At 41.3% G+C, this 22,823-nt stretch overlaps 1 protein-coding gene across 5 annotated transcripts in view; it reads right to left on the bottom strand.

Annotated features, from left to right (window-relative positions):
• Positions 1-22,823, bottom strand: part of cacnb2a (calcium channel, voltage-dependent, beta 2a) — a 70,688-nt gene that overhangs the window by 45,833 nt on the left and 2,032 nt on the right. The window contains exon 1 of one of the 5 annotated variants that reach the window (XM_085173410.1): positions 13,665-22,809. The exons of 2 other annotated variants lie outside the window; for them this stretch is intronic. In XM_085173410.1, the coding sequence (XP_085029536.1) occupies positions 13,665-13,712 (48 nt within the window). In that variant the 5' untranslated portion in view covers positions 13,713-22,809. 2 more of the 5 variants (XM_085173411.1, XM_085173413.1) reach the window with 2 other exon arrangements.

Consider the following 22,823-nt stretch of genomic DNA (forward strand, 5'->3'; position numbering starts at 1 on the left):
TACCTTTGGCTTCTTAGACATGCTCGTTCTCCCACAATGCCCGGGACACCTGTGTCGCCTCTCCGCTCCACAGCGACTGTAATGAATTATGCAAATCCCCTGGTTTTTGTTCAGAGTACCATGACCCAGGGGTGCAAGCAGCTGACGCCTGGCATAAAAAAAAAAAGCCAACCTCTCTGCTTCAGTCAAAAGGGATAACACTGACTGCTGTGCTTCCTGGGGAGTTGCTCTTAAATGCAACCGGTGTCACTGCTGAGGTGATATCTAGGAGAGGAAATGAGATGAGCATACTTGAGAGCTCTTCCAACAGCAAGTGTTATCCCTCATGTGGAGTGAAGCTAGCTGGAGAGTCTCTCTAAGGCAGATCAAACCCACACAGTGACCCGGGCATGAGTGGACGGACACACACGGTGGAGTGTTTAACCTCTGCGGTGTCATGGTTAGCTCTGAAGTGTTTTTCTTTCCCAGACCGGGCATTAAGCTTTAATTTGATAGCATGACATCTGTTGCATGGTCCACTAAACTTTGCAGTGCTATATAAGGCAGACTGAAAACACACCCACTGCACTCAAAGCGTACCTTAAAACCCCAGAAACACTGTATCAGCTGTTAGAGGTAACAGTCAGGAGTCTGTGATGCTGTGTGTCTCGGCTGCAGAGGCAGAGCTTACCGCTGTAGTAAAAACATGTGACCTCCTGCAGCTGTACATTCGTTGCCAGACAGACAGTCAGGCAGTAACAGCACCATCTGGAGTCCTAATCCGCCTGACACTGCCCACCCCTCTGATTATGAATGTGGCCCTCAAAGTCATTAGGCTTATTGCATAGACAAGGAGATACTTGGGATCAGTGCACTGCAGAGGTGCTGCAACTGCATCAGGCAGGTCAAGAGTTTTTGAATAAAACTAATACCAAATTGATGTATGTGTAAGCAGTTTTGCAATATTGTCAGTTGAATTATGGGTGTGGAGAGGGAAAAAAGGCAAAGCCAGCTTTTAGTTCATGTGGCAAAGTTGTTGTCCTTCTGGCTGCAGGGCCATCGTTCTGTCTGTTGATCCAGCACTTGAGCAACAGCTGGTGGCTAGATTTAGGCTGTAAATCATTTTTAACCACTTTATGTTTACTCATATTACAATTTCCACTATAATGAAAAACAACCCCAGCCCTGACTAGGATCACAGTAATATACTGCTGTTTCTGTGACAACTTAGTTAATAACACAAAGGAAGCAGACCTTATACTTTGGTGTGTTTGCAATAGTCTTAATTAATGTTGTAACTTTAAACATTTTTCCTTCTACACAGAAAACGTCTTATCTTCAATTTCTTTTTTTTCTTTTTTTTTTTGCCTGTCCCATTTGGCTCTTTTGCCATCAGAATTATTGTCTAAAGGCAAAGACAGATGCCCAATGGATTTACTTTACCAAATGGACCATCCCAGCCTTGCCGTAATGGTCTATTTGATTCACCTTTTATTGTTTATTTTATTTTATTTTCACTTGCTAAATACGGGACAGACTTGACTGGGGAAAAGAAAGGGGAGAAAGAAAGAGGGAAAGAAAAACAGTGGGGAAGAGGGACGGAAATAAAGGGCAAAAAACAAAAACCAACAAAATAAGCAGACAAAAAAAAGATATATCAATCACCTGGATCACCTGTTGAGAAAGAAAGAAGAGAAAACAAGCAGAAGAAAAAAAAGAGCAACATAATAAACAACATCACGATGATATATGGGAATATAACAGTAAATACTAAATATTAAATATTATTGTGCAGCACGTAAGATCGACAGCGCACAGTGTGCTTTGAGGTAGGAGCCAAAAAGGGTGTAGTTTGTGTGTGTGAGCACCCGTGTGTACACCTGTGAGCATGAGCGCGCTTGTATTTAAAAGGTTCCTTCATGTAATGATCTGCTAGAGGGTGTGGGAAGCCACAGCCCCGTCCTCCAGGGCATGAAGCAGGTATGGAGGAGATCAAGACTCCCCTCAGAACACAAGAGACCAAGGAAGACCAACAGAGAGGCAGCCGCGCCACTATCCCAGAAAGAGCTTATCTTCAATTTCTTGTCATGAGCTCGGATTGCTAATATTTTTTCTGATGTCGGCATTGGATAAAAATGTAACCTGACATGAAAACAAATGGATGAAACTCCATTTAATATTTCTATGATTGTCTGGTTTTGACGTCATCTTTTGTACCACTGTCAGATTAAACTATGCACTTAAATGCAGGAACTCTTAAATTCTTGTAGCCGACTTCCATGAAATGTTAATTAATTGTCAAAAGATAAAGCACTTTTCATTTGCAAGAGATTTCCTTTGCTAACTACAAGCCCAATACAGAAATCACACATTCTTTCTTTTGTCTACAAACACACACAAACCCACAGCTAGCTCAACTGAGGTAGGACACAATTAATGTTTATAGCCTGTCAAACTTCCACCAACATGAGTCTCTTATTACAGATATGGATGGTGGGAAGCTCTGTAGAACAAAAATAGTTCCTACTGGCCATGTTTTTATTGTTGTTGTTTTTTTTTAAACTAACTGTGTCTTGATTTCTTGAAAGACACTGCAATTCAATTATATGTGAGAGAGGTAACCAATTTAAGAGCAGATATTTTCAAAACTGGACGATTTATACCAAAATCACGTAGATAGAAACAGCTAACAGCACTACTGCCAAATGAAAAAATATGTAAACTGCATTTTAGGGTGAACTATCCCTTTGATATCATCAGCCATAAAAACACAAACTAAACAAAGACAATGCTTAAGTGCATGTCTTTTCTCCTTAGCCTCTTTACTAGTTCAGCAGACTTTAAAGTGTTTTAAAGTAATCAACTTTCCAGCTCTGTTTGTGTAGAAAAAGTCAGGCTCAGTCAGAGTGAGGACAGAGAGCTGGGCTGTAGAAAACAGCAGCATGACATATTTGCCATATGGGTAGGTTGAGGGAAAGTAGAGCAGCGTTTCCCTCCGGAGGAAAACACATAAGCACATCTCGATTCATGCACATGTGCACATGTACGATATACTGGACAGAAATGCAAAACATTCACAGGGTAAAACATGAACGCTTGTTTAGGACAGCTCAACATATGGTGTATAAGAAGGAGAAATAAGCCCCGGGCTCCTTGCACTATTATGGTGTCACTTGCACCTGACTTAGAAGAACTTCAGCAGCAACAGGGATCATAAAATGTGTAAAAGGAGGCTGTGTGAGTTTCTGGCAGGTCGTATGTCTGCAGAATGAGAAAGAGAAAAATGTCCACAGACAGAAAGAAAGTAGATTTGATAGTAAACATACCTCCGTCCCCAACTCTCTCCTCCCTGCCCCACCCCCGTTTTCCCAAGTAGCTGATTTCATCCTCGCAAAGTCACTCTCATTCTAATCTGCCCTGATCCGTCTGCACTGGCAAAGACTCAGATATCAAACTCACACACATTAGAAAAAACAAGCAAACTATGACATCTTAACAAAAGGTGCCAGTTTATCTGCTGTTTTATTTAAAAAAAACAAAAACAAGAAGAATGCACCTTTCATGGAGAGTTCAACTTGAACTGCCATCAACTAGAAATTCAACCCATCAACATCTGGCGTACTTCCTGGCAGAGGCAGAGTTGGCAGACTGATAACCAGATTTCATAAAGTGGGTATGTAGTAGCTTGTAGTTATATAATACTTAAATCTCTAAGCCTCAGTTTGGAATAGCCACTGAGTACAGCAGCATAAAAAAAAAATCAATGAAAACACACTGTAATAGCCTCTGCATAATCTGTTAAACCACAAAATCATATCAATAGTGATGCAAAATGTTACATTGCTTTCAGCTGTTTTGCAAATGCCACAGAATACAGAGTGAAAACACACATGACAGAGCACTTCAAGAGAAGAGGAGCACACTCTACAGGAGCACACCTCACTTACCCATGAGACATTTTTATTCTTGGTTTGTTTGATCATGGCATCGAGAGGAAGGCCAGTAACGTGGCGAGAGGAGCCCCCTCCTCAGCAGATTTTAGCCCCGCAGCCTGTTGCGTGGGGAGGTCTGTGCGGGATCAGGGGTGATGGCCGGGGGCACGTCACGCTCAGCCATTGGTCATCATGTGCCCTGCAAACCCACGAGCCCGAAACGCTTGCTCTGACTGAATCCAGCATCTGTCAGGGCATCAGAGCACGCCACGCGCAGAGTTTTCAAGTTTTTTTTTTCAGGCTACGTTACAAAACTAGAAAAGTCCAGAAATATCCAGCACAACTCAAAAGTGTTTTCCTCCTCACAGCACACAGTGACCTGATGGACTGGTTATGTATTTGAGCCGAGTATGAATATGAAACATCCCAGCAGGTTTAACCCCGCCCTGCTGAGCCACAGCACGCGCCCAATCAGATCTTTGTGGCCAGCTCCCCAGGGTGAGCTTATAGAAGTATTAGGATGAACATACTGAGTCTTTGGAGGAGAGCCCTGACTGGCAGGTCACTGGCATGTACAGATATCAGGCAGTAAATAAGCGGGAGCACCGGAGCAAAACTTAAAGTGACTGACCTCATCTTCATCTGCTGTAGGTACCTCTCCTTTTATTATCGTGCTTTGTTTTATTTGTTTCATCCCTGCTCTTTGCCACCTACATAGAGCCAGTCTCCTTCCTTGCTCTCTAGCATCCTCCATCTCTCCCTCAATCTCTGGAGTACATCTTCTCACCCAGCTGGCACCTGTTGTCATGGTACCACTTTGCTAAGAGATAAATAGCATGACAGACAGTAAGAAAATGCTCGGTGACTCTCCATTTAATCTCTTAAGTAAGTGGCTCCACTGCTCTCTGATCAAGCCTCTAAATGCTGACCTTTGTAGTTTCCTCTGCAAAATCTCACCAACATCTCCTCTCCACACTTCTCGCAGTCTGTTTGTTCAAGTTGATCCGGACTACTCATAAAAGATCAGTGAAGAGTTCTGAGGCTGTAAGTGCTGATTTGAGTGGCTGCATTTGGGTAAAATTGAGCCACAGAGCAGCGGCGGATCTCTGGATCAGCAGTGGCAGAAAAGTCTACAGACCGCACATAAACAAGCAGAACAACCAGTGTTTGAAAAGGAATTTAAAAAGGTGCCAAAACAGCTTGCAGCTTTTATAAGGGAAGGGTGTTCTGTGAGTCTTTTATTAACAGTCTTCAAAATTTATCTCAGAGGTGCTCTTTCTTCAGTTATAGCTTGATGGAAGCTTTTAATTTTTTTTACTTGATTTCTCTGGCACAATCTTTTGTGGCTTAAAAAAACCCTGTTACCTGCGAGAGGTTGTAGCTGAATGATGTTTGGCAAACAAACACGTCGGTAAACTTTCCTTTGATTGACAGGGGAATTAATTGACTAATCATAGCAGCTCTATACATGAACACTTCATGTAAGTGAGGCCATCTTTTTAAATTTGTACTTCAACTATCTTGTTACTTTAATGTGGAAAATCTTGGCTACCGGTGAGACCAGCTCATTAAAATAATCAATGCCAACCACAAAATTACAAACATATAGTGAAAACTCTTGCTTTACTCGGCTCCAGGTCCATTTTTAACATCTGCCACTCTAATTAACTGTCTCTAGTATCCATATGGGCCAGCAGCCCTCCTCTGGTGCACAAGGTTGTCTGCATCTCTCTCCTGTTAATTGGCCTCAAAGAACATCTGCTCCTGTTTTAAGTGATGCTCAGTTTGGCCTGGGTGCCCTTTCTATCAGAGGTGCCAATTTAATGGGTGTGAGCTGAGCAAACGACTCTACTAGCACTCTTATGTCAGCACGATGTGCATGATTTCATAATATCTGTGGGCCGTTAGTAGAAGAAAATTACATAAAGTACAGTCATCAAAAGGTATGTTAGAAGCAAACTGAAAAGTAAAGATAAGAGATTAAGTGAAGGCACTGGGGGAAATATATCTGATCCCCTGCTTAATTTGAAAAAATGCTCACTTCCAAAGATATGAACAGTCACTCATTTTTATGGTAGTTTTATTTTAATGCAGAAAGAAAGAATATCCAGAAAAACATATTACATAAGGAGTAAAAGTCATATTTCTTGGCATTGATTGAAATAAGTATTTGATACGATACAGTTTAGCCATAAATTTGGCTCCTGCCTATTGACAGTCAATCAGTTACAGACTCCTGACCTCAACTCGTTAAGTGTCTAAGGCCCACCTGTCCACAGAATTAGTTTGTTCCATTTCAACCTCTTCACCACCACCTTGAGACCAAAGAGCTGTCAGAGGACGTCGGGGACTAAATAATAGACAGAGGAGCTTGTTGATTATCTGAAGTCAACTTGGACTACACTCACCAAGAACACCACTGGTAAAACACTATGCACTTAAATATATTGCAGTGCCTGCAAAGTCCTCACATTTACAGGTCTCTTTTAAGTTTGGCAATGATTTCATATGCATTCATCTCAATTGGTTATAAAGCAGCAAACAGGCAAAGAAGTTGTGTTTCTGAGACTCTCAGAAACCATATTTCAAAACTTTCCCAGTATAATTTCGACACTTTATCATAATGAGGTTAAGTTTTATACGCACTGATTGCCAGGCTCTTACTGGAGGTATCGGCATGAAATTTGGTACAGGTCTTCCTGCTTTCCTCAGGATTTTCCCCACAGCTTTTTTATGTGGCCTTTTTACAAGCCAGAACCACAGATCTTATAGTCAGTTCTTAAAATATCACAGTGACTTGAATAAGGCAAGCAGACAAACAAGCCCAGCTCATGCTGCCTCATGCTGGATGCCTGCTTTGCTGTCCTTTCCTCGTTGGCTCTGTCTTTCAGTTCTTCCAGGAAACTGAATCCGTGGAGCTCAACAGAGGAATCAAACCTGAAAACAGTGTGCAGCATTTTGCTACACCCTAGTTGATCGATGCCCTACACACAGTGAATAAGCTGCATGTGTTTCCTGATGCAACACACATGAATGGGCTGAGCTCAGGAGAATATAAAGCAGACCTTCCCCTGGTTGGCTGACTGACAGTCCCGTTTATTCTTTGATCTTTTATATTCACACTCATTCATCACTGACACTACAAAGGTACTGACCCGTTGACAGATATGCCCTATTGTATTGTTTCTTAATTTCTCTAATTACACATTTGGCGTCATTTAAGACCCTAGTTGGCCTCCCTCTCGTCACATACTTTTGAGCCAGGTTGTGACAGTGATGATTTATTGTAGACATATTAGGAAGATTAATGAGGAATCAGTACATTTTGTAGGATGGGAGAAGCATCTCCTTACCCATGACCTCACTATTTCCAGACCACTGAGAGTTTTAAAACTCAGACTGCCAGCCGTAACTTAAATGGGGTCAATGCGCACTGTGTCACTGACATCAGTGTTTCCGGGCTGGAGCTATACTTTTCATAGGCTTCCACAGATAGTGTATAGATCACACTTTCCAGTCCAGCTGTGACGTAAACACAGTAAAAAAAAAAAAAAATCCACCTAAATCCAAGACATTCTTCAGAGCCTCTGTGGCCAATTAACGGCTCAGTTCCCGAACATTTCCATATTCTCTGGATAAGTGAAAAAACGCATAATTGCTGCCAAGGAAACCCTGCTCCAATTTAGTCTGCGCTGGCTCGGCACTCCTATCTGGGCGTCCATCCCGATGCCTGGAAAACTGGGAATTCCAGGTCACCCTTTTGTTATGGGAGCTCAGCTCACTCACCACAAGAACACACAAACTCAATTGTTTCTGGAAAAAAATACCTTTGTCTGAGAATATTCCAGTATTTTCTCATTCTCTGTCTGGTTTCTTTAGTCCACCTAACAGCTCAAAGTTTTTACTTACCTGCTACATAGCTACATCTCTTGAATAAGCCAGGACAAAATGTTAAAAACATGGCTACTCCTGAAATTTATGATCCCTGATGTTTCCTCTTTTCCCACCGTGAGGTCCATGTTTGTTTTCTTTTAAATCTCGCAAGGACTATTTTATGAACGGCAGACAAGTCCCAGCAGGATGAATTTTCATCACCATTTTGTTATTTACGTCCAAACATCTGTCTTATGACAGTATAACATGACAACCACATCAGCCATTTGTGTTTTGTGCCCAAATCAAATAATAACATGATGGTACTAATATGGCCATTTAAGTCATTAAGCATCAAAAAACACCATATTAGCAGTGTTTCTGTTAACTTGGTACCATGCTAAAGTTAGCAGGTAGCTCACAGCACTGCTGCATAGCCTCAGAGAGCTGTCAATAACAATTAGGTCAGTGTCCACTGTGTATATTTTGTGTCCAGGCACAAAACAGCCTCTATGTCATCTGACATGTGGTCACTTCTTACTATAGCATCAGACAAAGGCACGTTTAAACAGTCTAGTTGTGAGTTGTATCACCCCTCTGCTAGCATACCTTGCCTCCTTATACATATTCACATAATCCATCAAATGGTCTTCCAGATTAGGGTTGCCAACCGTCCCTTAAAAAACGGAATCGTCCCGTATTTAGAAACAAAAGTACACGTCCCGTATTGAGCTGAAAAGGGACGCACTTTGTCCCGTAATACAGTGAGAATCAAAAGTAGTCTATAAGTTTTAATGTAATTAACACTTTGTTTGAAAACATAATTCCCAGCCCCGCTCCTGCTTTGTGACCAATGAGCTGACAGCACACTTATGACAATTCGAGTATGACAATTCAGATTACCGCTCATCTCATTGGTTGAGGAAAGGTCGCTTGCAGAGAAAATACCGGAAGACAACAGATGACCACAACAAAAAGCATGGCCAACAGGGAAACAAACGCCGACACTGCGGTCTCAGACGACAGTACACCTGAAGCTGGGCAAACACTGTGCGATTTTCAAACTGCACGATTGGCTCGCATGGGTTATAAGTTCGTAGGTCACGATGCAGGGTCTCACACTATACCGCCCGATGCTCTGATGCGACCTGAGTGCTCACACTGTGCCTCCATAAAATGAAGGTTATAACAGAAAATCTGTCACACAGACACACACCACCATCAACTTTGCTAAATTGCTAATGAAAAACACTGATCAGGCAGCTGTGATTGAGCAGCAATGTAAATCCGACTATTTTCACGGTTGTTGTGGTCGTGATAATTTGGTGATGCCACTTCGAAAAGGCTCGGATGAGCTTTCCAAAGTTCTACAAGTTGTGCCTCCATCGCTTGTGTCCAGATCACACGCCGCACAGCCGTGCTGCTCCGTCTTTTTCACCGACGTTTACGTGTTTGCGTGTGAGCAGTGTGAGCGGCTGCGGTGACACCCTCACGAGCTATTGATGATCGGGAGCTGGTCGTGAGGTGTTAATCGCTTCTCGTTACCCCACGTATACTACACGATGCACGATGAAGGCCAAAATCGGGCCGATCACCAAATTGGTCGCACGACTCAAAAATCGGCTCAAAATGGGCCAAAAATCGCACAGTGTAAGCCCAGCATTAGACCAGCAATGTTTGTTCCTCTCAGAGAAAGAAAAAAAGGCTACAAAAGTACAGGAAAGAATGGGAAAAGGAAAACACCTGGCTGGAAAAGTGCAAGATAACACCAATAAAGCGCACTGCACTGTGTGCCGGCGCACTTTTTCCATAGGCATGCTTCTAATGGTGGGCACATGAAGAACATGAGGGGCGTGAAAGCTCGGGGAACCCTTAACCAATTTTTGTCCACCAGGCCACGGCAGAAGCAGATATGGTATGTAAACACTGGTTTGTTTGTTTTTAAACCCTCTGGTTAAGGTTAAAATGGGCATGTGCAGTGAATATCAGCGCTATGTGGCCAGAAGTGTGATAATATAATTTATTTTGTGTAATAAACAACTGCAAGGATAGATGATTACAACAAATAGATGTAATCTATTTGTTGTAATCATCTATCCAACAATGATTAGGGTTAGGGTTAGGGGTTAGGGGTTAGGGTTAGGGTTAGAAGTAATAAAAGTATAAAAGTAATAATAGATCATTATTCATACATAGATGAATAATGATGATGAGTTATGATGCGTAATCATGGGAACAAGTGGGTTTACAAACGGGAGCAAAAGCTGAAAAAATGCCTCTACTGAAGCCAATTGCACTAAATGCACTAAATGTGCACTGTTACAAGAATATTTTTCTTTCTATTGTTTTCTATTAATTTATATAATTTTAGGTTAAGCAGGACAGAGTTCTTTTAAAGAAAGATTTACTTTTATTCTCAAAAGTTAAGTATGACAGGCTTCTGTTTAAGAAAGAGACCTGTTTTATTGTGTTAATGTTGTCATTTTGAGCTAAAAAATAAATGGCTAAATGATTTTAGTTTCCCATGTGTTGATATCACAAAGAATATGCATCTACTTAAATCAAATTCAAGTCAAATGGTTAAAAAAATAATTTCACACACAAAAAAAGAGCTAAAAAATTCACCACACTGGGAAGGGTGAAGACAACTGGGTCGCCCGGCCCTGGCCACCAGGTGTCCCTTATTTATTTCTCAGGGAGTTGGCAACCCTATTCCAGATGGACGTTGCATCCAGGTCGAAAAACGCACAAGTGTCTTAAACTTGCATTTTTTTATAAAGTACACCAGGGGGCGACTTGACAGCTTCCTTTCTTCCTCTCTCCATTACCTCAGCAAAGACTTTTCTGATGACCTTATGTGCTCAGTCGCTAGTTTTAAATCTTGTCAAGTAGAACATGAAGTCCTTTTTGTAAATTATGGTAATTTTAAGATTTCACAAAGGAGGATAATTTAAGACATGCTAACCGGCTAATAACTTGTTAATCCAAAATCATTAGCCAGTAAGTAGGCAGTTTCAGATCAAGCACTTGGTTGTCACATCTGGCTTCAAAATACAGAGGCGGTCATAAAGGGACTTATCTTTTATATAAGATAAGTCTATCTTATATAGATAGACTTATCTTATATAAGGCCCATCTTTTATGTTATCTGTTATACTGTCAGATTATCTGTCCAGATACAGTAGGTAGTTTTGTTTTTTCTCCACATGAAAAAGTGATCCGTTTTCTCTTTGTTATCCTGATGGCTGGGAAGTCAGTAGATGCAAACTAAGATACAGCAAATTCATTGATAACTTTTTTTGGCAGATGAATAATGCATTAATATTCCCACCAAATCCCGATCTCGAAACACACCTGGATGCGCCTCACGATACATTGACTATAGAAAAGAAACTGTGCTACATTGTTTCACATGTACCATTAAAGAGTTTATCAGCATTTCTACTGCAGGAAAAGAGCTCAGGTTGGTTTCCTCAGATGTCACTAGCTACTGGTGCTGCATCATGCAAGCAAGAAGGCCTAGAAAACAAAAGGTGGAATGGAGTAGGCCCTGCTGTCTTCAATTAACTGAGTTTCCGTGAGGAGTGTCTGAGGCTGGCTATTCACTCTGTCAGACGGAGTCCCATCCGGTCAGGTCTCCGTGCTCCACATTCCATCGAGAGCAGAATTGTGTTCCGCCCCATTTCAGACGTAAAACGGCGGTTTGGTGCTCCATATTGGAAACATGTGAGAGGAGTGTCATAGAAAGAGTGGCGTGTCACGGCAGCTAGGGTCCACTAAAGTTCAGCGCTGCACCGCCCTCTGCCAAAAACTCTACTCATTATATTAATTTCCCCATGCTTACTTTGTGCACAGTCATTAAACACAAACACATGCTGCCAGTGATATTCCACCACAGCGAATGGTTTGTTTTCATGCAAACACCTCACACATGGGGCTTAGATGCTCCGGTGTGGCGTTTCCACAGCTGGTCCTACACTAATCCACTCATCAGTTAAATTAAAGCTTACTCAGTTGTACAGTAAATGTTGATCCAGCCTACTGCAGCGCATGTCACACAAAACCAGACTGCGTAACCAAACTAGAGCTATGTGCACAGGATCACACTGGCATTTTTTCCTTCTCTATAATATCTGCGATAACGTTGTTGTTCCAGTTCAGAACAACTGGGTGATACTAATTTATTTATGTACTCATGAATAGTTCCTTTAGAGCACTGATACAGGTTTCTCTTTTCTTTTGGACATTTTAAATTAAGCACAAATTGAAAGTAAAAAAATATTTTTAAATATTCTACTGAAACATGTTTTTGTTGTCTCAGTTTAAGTCAAGTCTATAACATTTAGTGTATTATTATTATTATATATTTCACCACCACAATCTTACAGCTGCTCTGGCAGCCCGTGTTCACATGAAACTTCAGGTTTACTTTCATGCTAAATTGGGATAAAACAAACAATTATGTAATTGCGTATAGTTTTTTTTCCCAATAAATGTATTACTCATTGTCTAAAAAGTGTAAACCTTGCCTGCCCAACATTTGGAAACCCACATATGAACTTTACTTTCACATGACACAAAGAAGCAAATCTTCAAAAATGCCATTTTTGATTAACACATGGGTATAGTTGACTGTTGCTGTCTGAAGATTGAATATTTACTCTTGTAAAAAAAATCAAGGATGACTTCACACTGCCGTTAAGACTTTTATGAGCTTAGATGTCACAGTTTTCGTCATTCTGACGGTTTTTTTTTGTGCTTAGGACATTTTGTCCCAGAGGCGAACAAGTTACCATCTCAGATCTGTGGATGACTTCATAACTCATTTTAGATAATTATATAAAAAAGTCTACCTCATGAAAACTTTATCTTTGGGCTTTAATGGCGGTGAGGCATTTTCTCTCTGTGGATAAAAGATAGATCTGCATGTACAGTACGTGTTTGAGTGGAAGACTCAAAAGTGAAATGTGGCCATCTAGTGGCAAAATGCAATGCTTGTCTTTTTCTGCAGTACTGGGGAATTGTGGAAGAGGGAAAACATGATTTATTTTTACATTGCTCTATTGACGAACAGTTCACCGGAGGATGCAAAAAGCAGAAGACATTCCCTTTCTTTGCGCTGCACATAAAGGAGTGCACGAAAACCCACTGAGGCTGACTGACAAAATTAAGAATGCACAGGACAGTAGAGAAATAAATGCATGTGTCATCAAATTTTTCATCTCGGAGTCATAGCTATTAGAAGAAAAACACCCACATTTTTCTGTCACTGCATTTCATTAAGCTGAACAGCCACAGTAGACTCGTTGTAATGAGCTTCTGATTGCAGACACTAGCACATAAAAGACGCAAGAAATAAACAAGCAAAACCCAATAAAGTCAAACCGTCAACAGAGCATGTGCCTGCATTGTGAACCCACAGCATTCAAAAACATTACCACCTCACAGCTCTCTCTCCAAACCCTGGAATAAATATGGAATAAAACATTTATCATGTCTGGCAGCATGCAGAGTGAAAACAGAGCTCTGCAGAAAACTGTCAGGTCAGTTCAGGCAACTGAAATATTTCTGTTAAATCCTGCAGCACTCAGGATTGTTTCTGGATAGAGATCTACAGCAGCAGACAACAGTGATCAACATCGAGGGAAAAAGCTGGCAGGCATCCACTGCCTCTTCAGACTGGTTTCAAGCAGCGCTGACATTTTCAGTAAAGTTGTGCATGCATGGAAACACCTGCCAAATAACCTCTGAATTATTCATCCTGAAACAATTAGTCTTTGCACATATGCTGGCAACTGTAGGCTTCATCGCCTCTTATTCTCTCACTATCACATGTAGTCTATCCTGTGTGATAAATCAGCATCAAAGCCACAAACTCACATATGGAAGCTCTGCTCTCCGGCGATGGCCCAGACCACAGCACGGCATGAAGGGGACCAGGGAGGGGAGGGACTGACGGCCGTCTCACAGACTCCCTGTCAGGCAGCAGCATCTACTCAGCCTCGGTCCATGTCTGCAGACTTGGCCCACAGGGTTGTGGACCACCAAAAGGTGCAGAGCAGATAACGAGGACAGCAGGGATCCTTGATGGAAGAGTGAGCAGAGGGCTGTCGTATCCACACCTGCCCCCTACTTCTGTCCACCCCTCCTCACGTGTGCACCTTATCTGCCCCCTTACTCAGAAACTCTGGAGATTCAAAAGTCAGATTCAAATACTCCTTGCTCTCTTCCTCCTCTTCTACCCATCTCCAGACTGTTGCAGCAGAGTGTCCATCTGAGTTTACCCCACCCCAAAATCTGTGCATGCTCTGGCAGAGCCTCTGTGCTGCCAAATCCTCTGCAGCGCTGCTGTGCTGTGGCTGAGACGTACAGTTGCAGGCTGGCACACTGGTTCAGCTGCTAGTGGATTTAGACACACTCATTACCACGCGTAAGTTCCTTCTTGGCACAGGGAGGAGGTGGAGTTCTGAGTGTCCTTTACTGACCGCTGTCCCTTGCTTCCTAATAGACGACACATCCTCTATATTCCCTGCCCCTCCTTCATTCATCCAGGGTTCAGTCAGCTTTTAAAAGCTTGACACACACACTCTGGCTATCTTGACTTTTTATGCTCCACTCCTTTTCTTTATTTCTTCTTGTGCCATGACTCAGTCCTCATTTGCACTGGATTACCCTTCTTACTTTCTCTGTGTGAGGACAGGCACTGAGACAGCTACTGGTTGCTGAAGAGACTGCACTGTGCTTTTAATGTAACAGAAACAGTGTGTGTGTCTCATGCTGTGAGCGGAGGAACAGCACAATGCTGCCTGTGGTGCAGGGGGAAGTCACTCGCACAATTCAGTCATGCTGGAGTGCTTTGTGTGACTGCAGAGCTGGCGTGTTTGTTTCTTTCCCCTCCCGTCTCATCTCACACCTCCTCTCCACTATTATCCTTTCCCACTGTGTTCAGGTGATTGAGTCCAGAAGGACATCCGGCCTCACTACTCCATCGCAAATGCTGTGTCAGCCATAAATGCACATACCCGCTTCATGCCACAGGACAACTGTGATAGAGAGGGGTGGGTCACGGGTAATATTCAATTATACAGCATGACTGTGGATGTGCTTTTGCATCTCTACTTGCAACAAAGCCAGCTGGATACATAGATTTTAACTCTGAACCTTTCCAGCAGTGATTTCAGTTAAATCATCAAAGTAATGTATTTTGAAAATGGGGTCGCAAATATAGTTTTATGAGCATTGACAGCAAAGATTCCCTGAAAATACAAATTTACAACTGGAGCTAATAAAGCCAATAAAAGCAACACTAATTTCAGCCAAAATACATAATTTCATTTTATTTTAAACGGGAAGCCTTTGCTTTTGCATCAGCAGATTATTAAAAAGTGAGGAGCCAAACAGACTCTAAAACAAACGAGCTTTTCTTTCATGCTAATAATAAAGGACAGCACTGAGCACATGTATAAACTGAGCTTAAGCATCCCTCCCCCATTGTCACCTACCTTCAACTTTTTTAGTTTGCTCCATTCTTATATTGTGCAGAGCTGATTCTGATGTTGAAGACATCATCACTTACTCTCAGGCTGAGGTGGGACAGGCTGCAGTTTGTCAGTAGAATAACAACATGATTTCTGCTGTCAGAAAGTGCTGCGTTAAGATAAAAACAAACCCAGTTTTCTGTCTCCATGAATCACAAGTGATTTTCCAAGCGCCTACTACTTACGAAAATAAAATATCAAGCATTAGGTCAAGTACCATAATTTATTCTCCAACACTTTGGCTTTAACTGAGGTTTTAAAAGACTTACCTAAAGACAGATGGGGTATTTCAGGGCTAAAATGAGAGCCAGGTCAATTTTTTTTTTGGGCTGAAATTTTATTGCTGAGAAATGTAAAAAAGCAAATGCACGTCAACATAACAAGTTTTAATTTTGGGATATTTGAGGGAGAGTTTCCGATCCTAAAGAAAGTGCATGGAAGTTAATGCGAGGAATTTTTTAATGAAATAATCGCTTCAACGTCTTCTGTAATACACTCACAAGCATGGAGAATTAAATGAAAATGTCAGTAATCTCAGATCTGCATGCTTAGTAAGACTTTAATTAGCTTGCCTCACTCTGTTTTTTAATTCAGCCAATTTTGTGCAGTGTAAACAAACAAAACACATTATAATATAATCAGTGAGCATTCAGTCAACAGGGGCTTTTTCTAAACTGTTCAGTAATATGTTTTCATGAATATCCTCTCTTTCTTATTTTCTCTTTCCCCTCAAACCCCAACTAGACAGAGCCGATGTCTGGCCCTCTTAGCCTAGCTCTGCCAGAGGTTTGCTTCCTGTTAAAAGTGACTTTTTCTTTCCCACGGTCACAAAGTGCTTGCTCACAGGGCGTTATCTGAGGTGGGGATTTTACCCTACAATATAAAGCACCTTGAGAGGACCTTTGTGTATTATGTGCCATAATCTATGTCTATTAGTGTTATATTAAAACATTATTAGAAAGAGTATTTCTCTAACCCACAATAACCCTGCACCCTGGACTGATGCTGTGTGGCCTGCTGTGAAACTTTGTGCTCATCAGTGATAATATATACGTATCTATTCATCTTCTCAAGTCTGACAACATAAACCTGCCATGATCTTTTATTATCGTCGAAGCCTTTTTAGTTTACTGCCAATATTTCACAGGCTGACATGTGTCTGCGGTGATGGAAAGGCACAATTATAAACACAGAGCTGTGCACCTTACAGTGAGAGGGGAATCATGTCTATCAGTTAGCCTGTCAGAGGCTGTCACCCTTCAATGGTAATAATCGCTCAGCTGCTGATGTCATGGATAATACTGCAGGGAAACAGGTCTCCACATTGAAGTACTCCCAGTTTAATTTGGGTTCATTACAGCCTCTCTGGATGCATCTTCGCAGTCATACCTGAGGTACTTTACACAAGAATCTGCACCAGTTTCTGCATTTACATGAGTACACTGTGAGGTACTAGGAACTCACTGTGTGATAATGAAAGTAATGTAACAGTGAGAGATGTGTCTATTCTTCCCCCCGGATCTGCATCACTAAGCAGAAGACAGCCTCAATCAATCATAGGGGCAGTAAGAGCAAGCTTTCAAGGCATAAGAAGGAGCTAATTAAATGAATCCATCTTATGATTAAAGCACAAAAAAAGAGAAGGGACACTTGTGTTTTACGCCACAACTGTGAGGATGTTTTTTTTGTGATAATGATATGACTTTTTTTTATTTTTTATTATTCATCTGAAAAACACACCTAAACGATGCTACCTTTCATTTTAGGCCTTTTATTTTTCAAAGACCAGCGAATTACAGCTTTAATCTGGCTGAAAGATTGATAATGAAAATAATAAGCACTTACAGGCTAAAGCTAATCTATAAAAATGTGCACTCTCATGAATTTCAGTCATGGCCTGCAGTCTCCAGTCGTTGAAACATGATGACAGTCTCTTAATTTGCATGATCAGCAAAACTTTTTATCTTTCTCTCTCTCATCCGTGATTCATCTAATACAGTACCTGCTATTTAGATAGATATTATTTGAGTGGAGGAGGAGGATCACTCGTAATAACTGGGCTGTGACCTTGACCACTAGGTGGTTAATGGATCCGCTCACTGCCAAATTAATTTATCAGCAGGACTGAGGAGTACGGAGGATGCATGGAGGATTCAGGTCAGCTGTGAAAGCAGGGCATGCTTTGATGTAGTGATAACAATGTGCACCCTTCTCTTTTTTCCTTCGCTTGTCACTTACTGAAAAACAACAGACCGAACAATAAATTCCACATTTGTGGCTTCAGTGTCAGTATTATTAGATAAAAATCATACTGTTACATCACTTACAGTTTTGCAACCATATTTGGGTATCCATGTATTTCCACTCAAAGTTAAATAACCCCAATAACAGTGTTTGTCCACTAGATGGCAGTCTGGCACTGCTGCAACAGCTGACTGAGCAGCAGTAGTGCTTTATGGTTGCTTTTTTTGTTTCCAGATTTTCACTCAAGTACAGTATTTTACTCTGGCCAACATTACTGCAGTCTGAAGCCAGACATTACATACTGTTCTCCAGAAATATTTACTACTGGAAAAATCTTGACATTTGTTGCTTAAAGTTCAGAAAAGGTCTGCAGGGTTAATGCTACAATTGACCTTTGAGATTTCCAATGGCAGTCACTCCATACCACCAGTGCATATGTAACATATCCACAGCATGAAAACAGACGGGCTGTCAGATTTGATCAGAACCATAATGAGCTCTTTGCGTCATTCCTTTCCTCCCATGACTGAAATAATAATAAAGGGAATGATGAGAAGGAAAATGGTTGCAATCACTGAGTGAATGCGAATGGGTTTTTATGTGTTCACCACATGCATTCAGACAGACTTTCATCTGCAAATTCATCTCTACAGACAGAGCAGGTCAAACTGTACCAATATACTGTGGAAAGTTACGGGAGTGGGAGACATCATGGAGAGGTGAAAGAGCCAGAAGGAGGCGGACAACACAGAGGGGAAGTGGGAAGCTTGGTGCAACCATTTACATAAACATAACAAGTGTGGGAAGCAGCAGTAGGTTAATTATGACATAATGCTCTGTGAGTTATGCAAATCACAGTCTCAACTATTAAACACTGAATCCCATTTTTCACTGTATATAGTATATCATTTCATCACCTCACCCGCGCGCGCAAATTATCCTCCCCTGAGCAGGTGCTGCTTATATTGAATGTATTCTTCAATTTTTAACTGTCTGCTTTCTCTAATATTGAATTTCTATTGCAAACAAATGACATAATGACTGAATATCTTATTTTAATTGGCAACTAACAAGAGTGGAGCCAAGAGGTTATATCCAGTAAACATTTTTCACATTTGAAGCAGGAAGTCAGAAATCCAGAGTTGAAATTTTCAGCTGCTCGTGTCAGATTTACCCAGTCAGTATTAGCCCCACCATCCCCAACTTCGCAATCCAACATGGCAGCAGTGCTTTTAAACAGTAGTAGAACATAAATTAGCCAAACAGAGAGGACTGAACAAATCAGCAGAGAAGCACCTTATACCTGCATTCTCTTTAAAGGCCAACAGGGGGCAACAGCTCTGTAAAAACATTTCCTCTCCTATGAGCATATGGGAAAACGGCTCTGAGATTTGACCTCTTAACTCTTTGCTGACTAGTTTATGTGATCAGTCGCTTGTTTTGGGCCATGCTGAATAAAAATTAAGTCTATTTTGTGCATTTTAAAAATAGAGCGAAATCCAGGATATGCTCATGAGCTAACAGCTTGAGTTTGATCAGTTGATAGCCAAGGAGAATACAATATCACCACAATGACGATGGTGAAAACACTTCAAAATGGGTCTTTGCAAACCAGTGGGTGATTTCACAGTGTAGATTAAAGTGTAAAGTGTAAATATCCTATGAACTTTATCAACAATTAAAACATTTTTAATATGTATGAGTCCTTGCGTTGTACTGCTAGATAGATGGCAGGGTAAGTATTCAACCTTCAGTGATTTACCATACTGAGAGGAAAAATAATGCAATATAAATTTCTGTGCTACCTTGGTGTAAATTTGTGGTGTCAGCCTATAAAAATGATGTAGCTCAGACAGTGGCAAGAAAGCTTTGTGTGTTGCACTTGCAGGTTTGTTCTTCATTATGATGGACACAGGTGGGTTGGCAGTTCAGACCTCATTGCCTTAAAAGTTCTACATTTATGACTGTATTCCCGAAAACGATGTGCCTATCAGCATGACGTAAGGCAGATTTGTCATCTGATTACACTCCAGTCAACTCAGTGGAGTCAATAAAGTCAAAGGAATTCAAAGAAACCTATATCTATAATCATTTCATATCTTTACCCAAGAGGCAAAGGCCAGACTGACACCCTGAGTTGAAACTCATCTGACAGTTTTCCTGGCTTGTTTGAAAAAGAGTAATGTTTTTGTAAAACCTGAAATAACCTGCGAGAAGTATCCTCGCAAGGTCTGTGTCTTTTTGTTTTATTCACTAACTGGGCCAAGCTTTTATAGACTCACTTTTAAGCCATCCCTCTGCTAGTATTTAATCCTGTTGTTTGTTCTGCATTTTGTTTCTCACCCTCTCTAAAGTACTTTGTTAACTCTGTTTTTAGAGAAGTGCTATATAAAGAAAGTTTATTATTATTCAGGGTCACAGAGGACTGGCTGACTTCCCAGGATGCATTAAGCAAAAGCAGACACTCTAAACACAGTGCCAGTTTACAAATGGACGATCACTCACAGTGGACACTTACGCCAGTTGTAAGTTTAGAAATGACTACATTCAATTCTCTATTGTCAAGAGGCTCGCAAATTCATGATGTCGAAGCTGGCTGTTAATTATACCTGCTTAGTCATTCACAAACACACAATCAGTCAGCTTAGCACATAAGCCCAGAAGTCCCTGGATTCATATTCATCCATGTAAAACTCCCAGACTCCAGTGCTGGTGAAGTCTTGGCTAGTTGTCTGACAACTTCTCAGAGAGAAAAAAATAGTCATACACATGACCTTTCTCTACAATATTTTTTACAGATTTTACATGTTGCGTTGTTATTTATACTTTTGCTAATCTAAGTTTACCAGCTACTATTTCCACTCAGTTACATCTAACTTTTCTTTGAGTCTCACCACATATATTTTCTAAAAATAAGGAGCTGATCCCTAAAATAACTCCGAGGTGGACAAACATGTATCAGCTTTCATCAACTTGATGCTGAACCATCTGTTTTTCTACCTCAGGCTGACGTAAATGTTTGGGCAGTTAAAGGAACTCTATGCAGGGCGCCCAAGCGCAATACCAAGTGCACTGTATGATCCAGATCTCAAAACTATTTATTCGAATTTTTGACCCCTCGACATGTGCAGAAAAAGATGGGACAAAGCAAACAAAACAATCTGCACTCAGTGACACACGTTTGCTTACACAGCAGCCCACCTTCACATGAATAAAAATAAACCGTCTACCTGATGGTGGTAAAGTTTGCTAACAAATCTATGACAGTTCTGCCCTTCTTCCTTCTCAATGGAGAGCTGAGCTCCACAAACACCGACCTCGCTACTCCCACGGCTGAGCGGTCTGGTCTTGCCTGAGCCTCCATCCTTCCCAGCCTCCTCCACACTTCCCCCTCCCAGGCATCAGACCATGACCGCAGAGAATGTCTCTCATCCTTTCTCTACTCAAACTACTCCCCATCTGCCCTCTGCCCTGTCTATCTGTAAGAGCATGAGTAATTCTGTCATTTAGGAGTTGTTTGCATGGAGTTACTGCGAGACTGTATTGATGCTCAGAGCTGCGTTGGCTTGATCACACCGTGACCCTGGTGAGATGTTCTTAAGACGCCCACATGTATAAAAGGATTATGAAGCACAAAAACAACAGGTTAAACAGGAGGGTGAGAGGCAGAAAATATACAAGAGATCATGTAATTTATTGAGGAGACAGTCACTTATTTGACACCCTTACATGCTTTTATACATTCATTACAGCAACAGTTACTCTACAAGTTCCACCTCAAAAACCTGATATAATAAAAATGATTCGATCTGCTATGTTTTTGAATAGAACTGACAACTAGATTATCAGGTAAACCAGTTAAGGGAGATATTTATGCTCGTAGTTCTGTGCTCTAACATGTGCGGGCAAATCATGTCTGAGGCTTATTCAGTAAAGGACAGAGTAATTTTATTTTAAATATAGGATGGTTCAGCATGATGTTCCTTGCCGAGAGATGGTTTCCAAATCCTAAATCCAGTTGTGCATGTTTAAACAATAACAGTGAAGACAACATCAAATGACAGACTGATTAAAAGGCACTGAGATCATGAGTGTGAGTGGTGGTGTGAGTTTAGCTACTTAGAGAGTACACTCTCATACATCTGTAAGTATGACTGAGCATGAGGCAAAGAGAAATAAGGTCAGAACAAAATCCTGTCATGAAAACATAACTGAATAACAGTATTTACATTGTTATCTAAACAGAGGTGAAGTTACTGGAAGGTCTGCTATTTCTGGGGGCCTCTTGCAGCAAATATCTCAAAGAAGATATTTTTGCTCTGCATGAAAGCGACTGTCTGACTCCCAAAAAGCATAATTCCTCTGCTCCACACCACCTCTTTTCTGTCTCTCACTCAAATGCCCTCTCATTTTCCTAACATGACAATGCAGACTGACAGTCGTTCGCAGCACAGCTAACCAATGACTCTGACTGAAGGGGAACTCCTCATTTGGGGGAGAAGACTGTGGGAATGGACATTAGCTCCCAAGGGTGGTGGAAGAAAAAAAAAAAATCAGGGAATTTCTCCCCGAGCAGCTACGGTTGAGCTGCAGCGCCTCATTGAGAACTTCTCTGTGGCTGTGAGATGAAGTAGACAGCAGCCTAGGAGGTGCAATTTTGATCTGACCTCCTCCAGCTTCCCGTCGCTCTGCTGCTGCCGTGCCAAAGACGAGGCGATCTGTGCCTCCTCCAAAAAAGGCAGAAACATTTAAGCAGGAGTGTTCATCCTTAACTCAGCCCATTCTGTCCCTTTGCAGGTCTGCTCAACAAAGACCAGACTCGCTGAGTGTGTACCTCACAGGGTCTGCTTTATAACAGGCCACAGTGTTGCTGTGCACTCAGTGCACAGAAGATGCATATCAGATGAGAGGCTTCCATTTAACATACTGTACCCAGCAGTGTTTGCAAAGGGCTTTCATCGCAATGCACATCTTATTGCTGATGGATGATGATGACTGAGCCTGAGCTCTTACACCAGTTTGCATTTACTGTCAGGCATTTATACAAACACACAAGTGTTAGATTCCAACGGGAAGTAACTGCAGCCAGGAACTTGAATTATACTTCATGGTACTCTTTTATCATGGTCAGCTACATCTTTGTTGTACCTTTTCAAAGACAAAACTATTTTGGTCTTAGGCTTTAGGCACCAACAGATAGTTTAGAGATGACAAAAATAAGACACCGAGATCAACAAAAATTCAAATCACCACCCTT

This window comes from Neolamprologus multifasciatus, chromosome 9 (assembly GCF_963576455.1).
Source record: "Neolamprologus multifasciatus chromosome 9, fNeoMul1.2, whole genome shotgun sequence".
NCBI classification, from domain to species: domain Eukaryota; kingdom Metazoa; phylum Chordata; class Actinopteri; order Cichliformes; family Cichlidae; genus Neolamprologus; species Neolamprologus multifasciatus.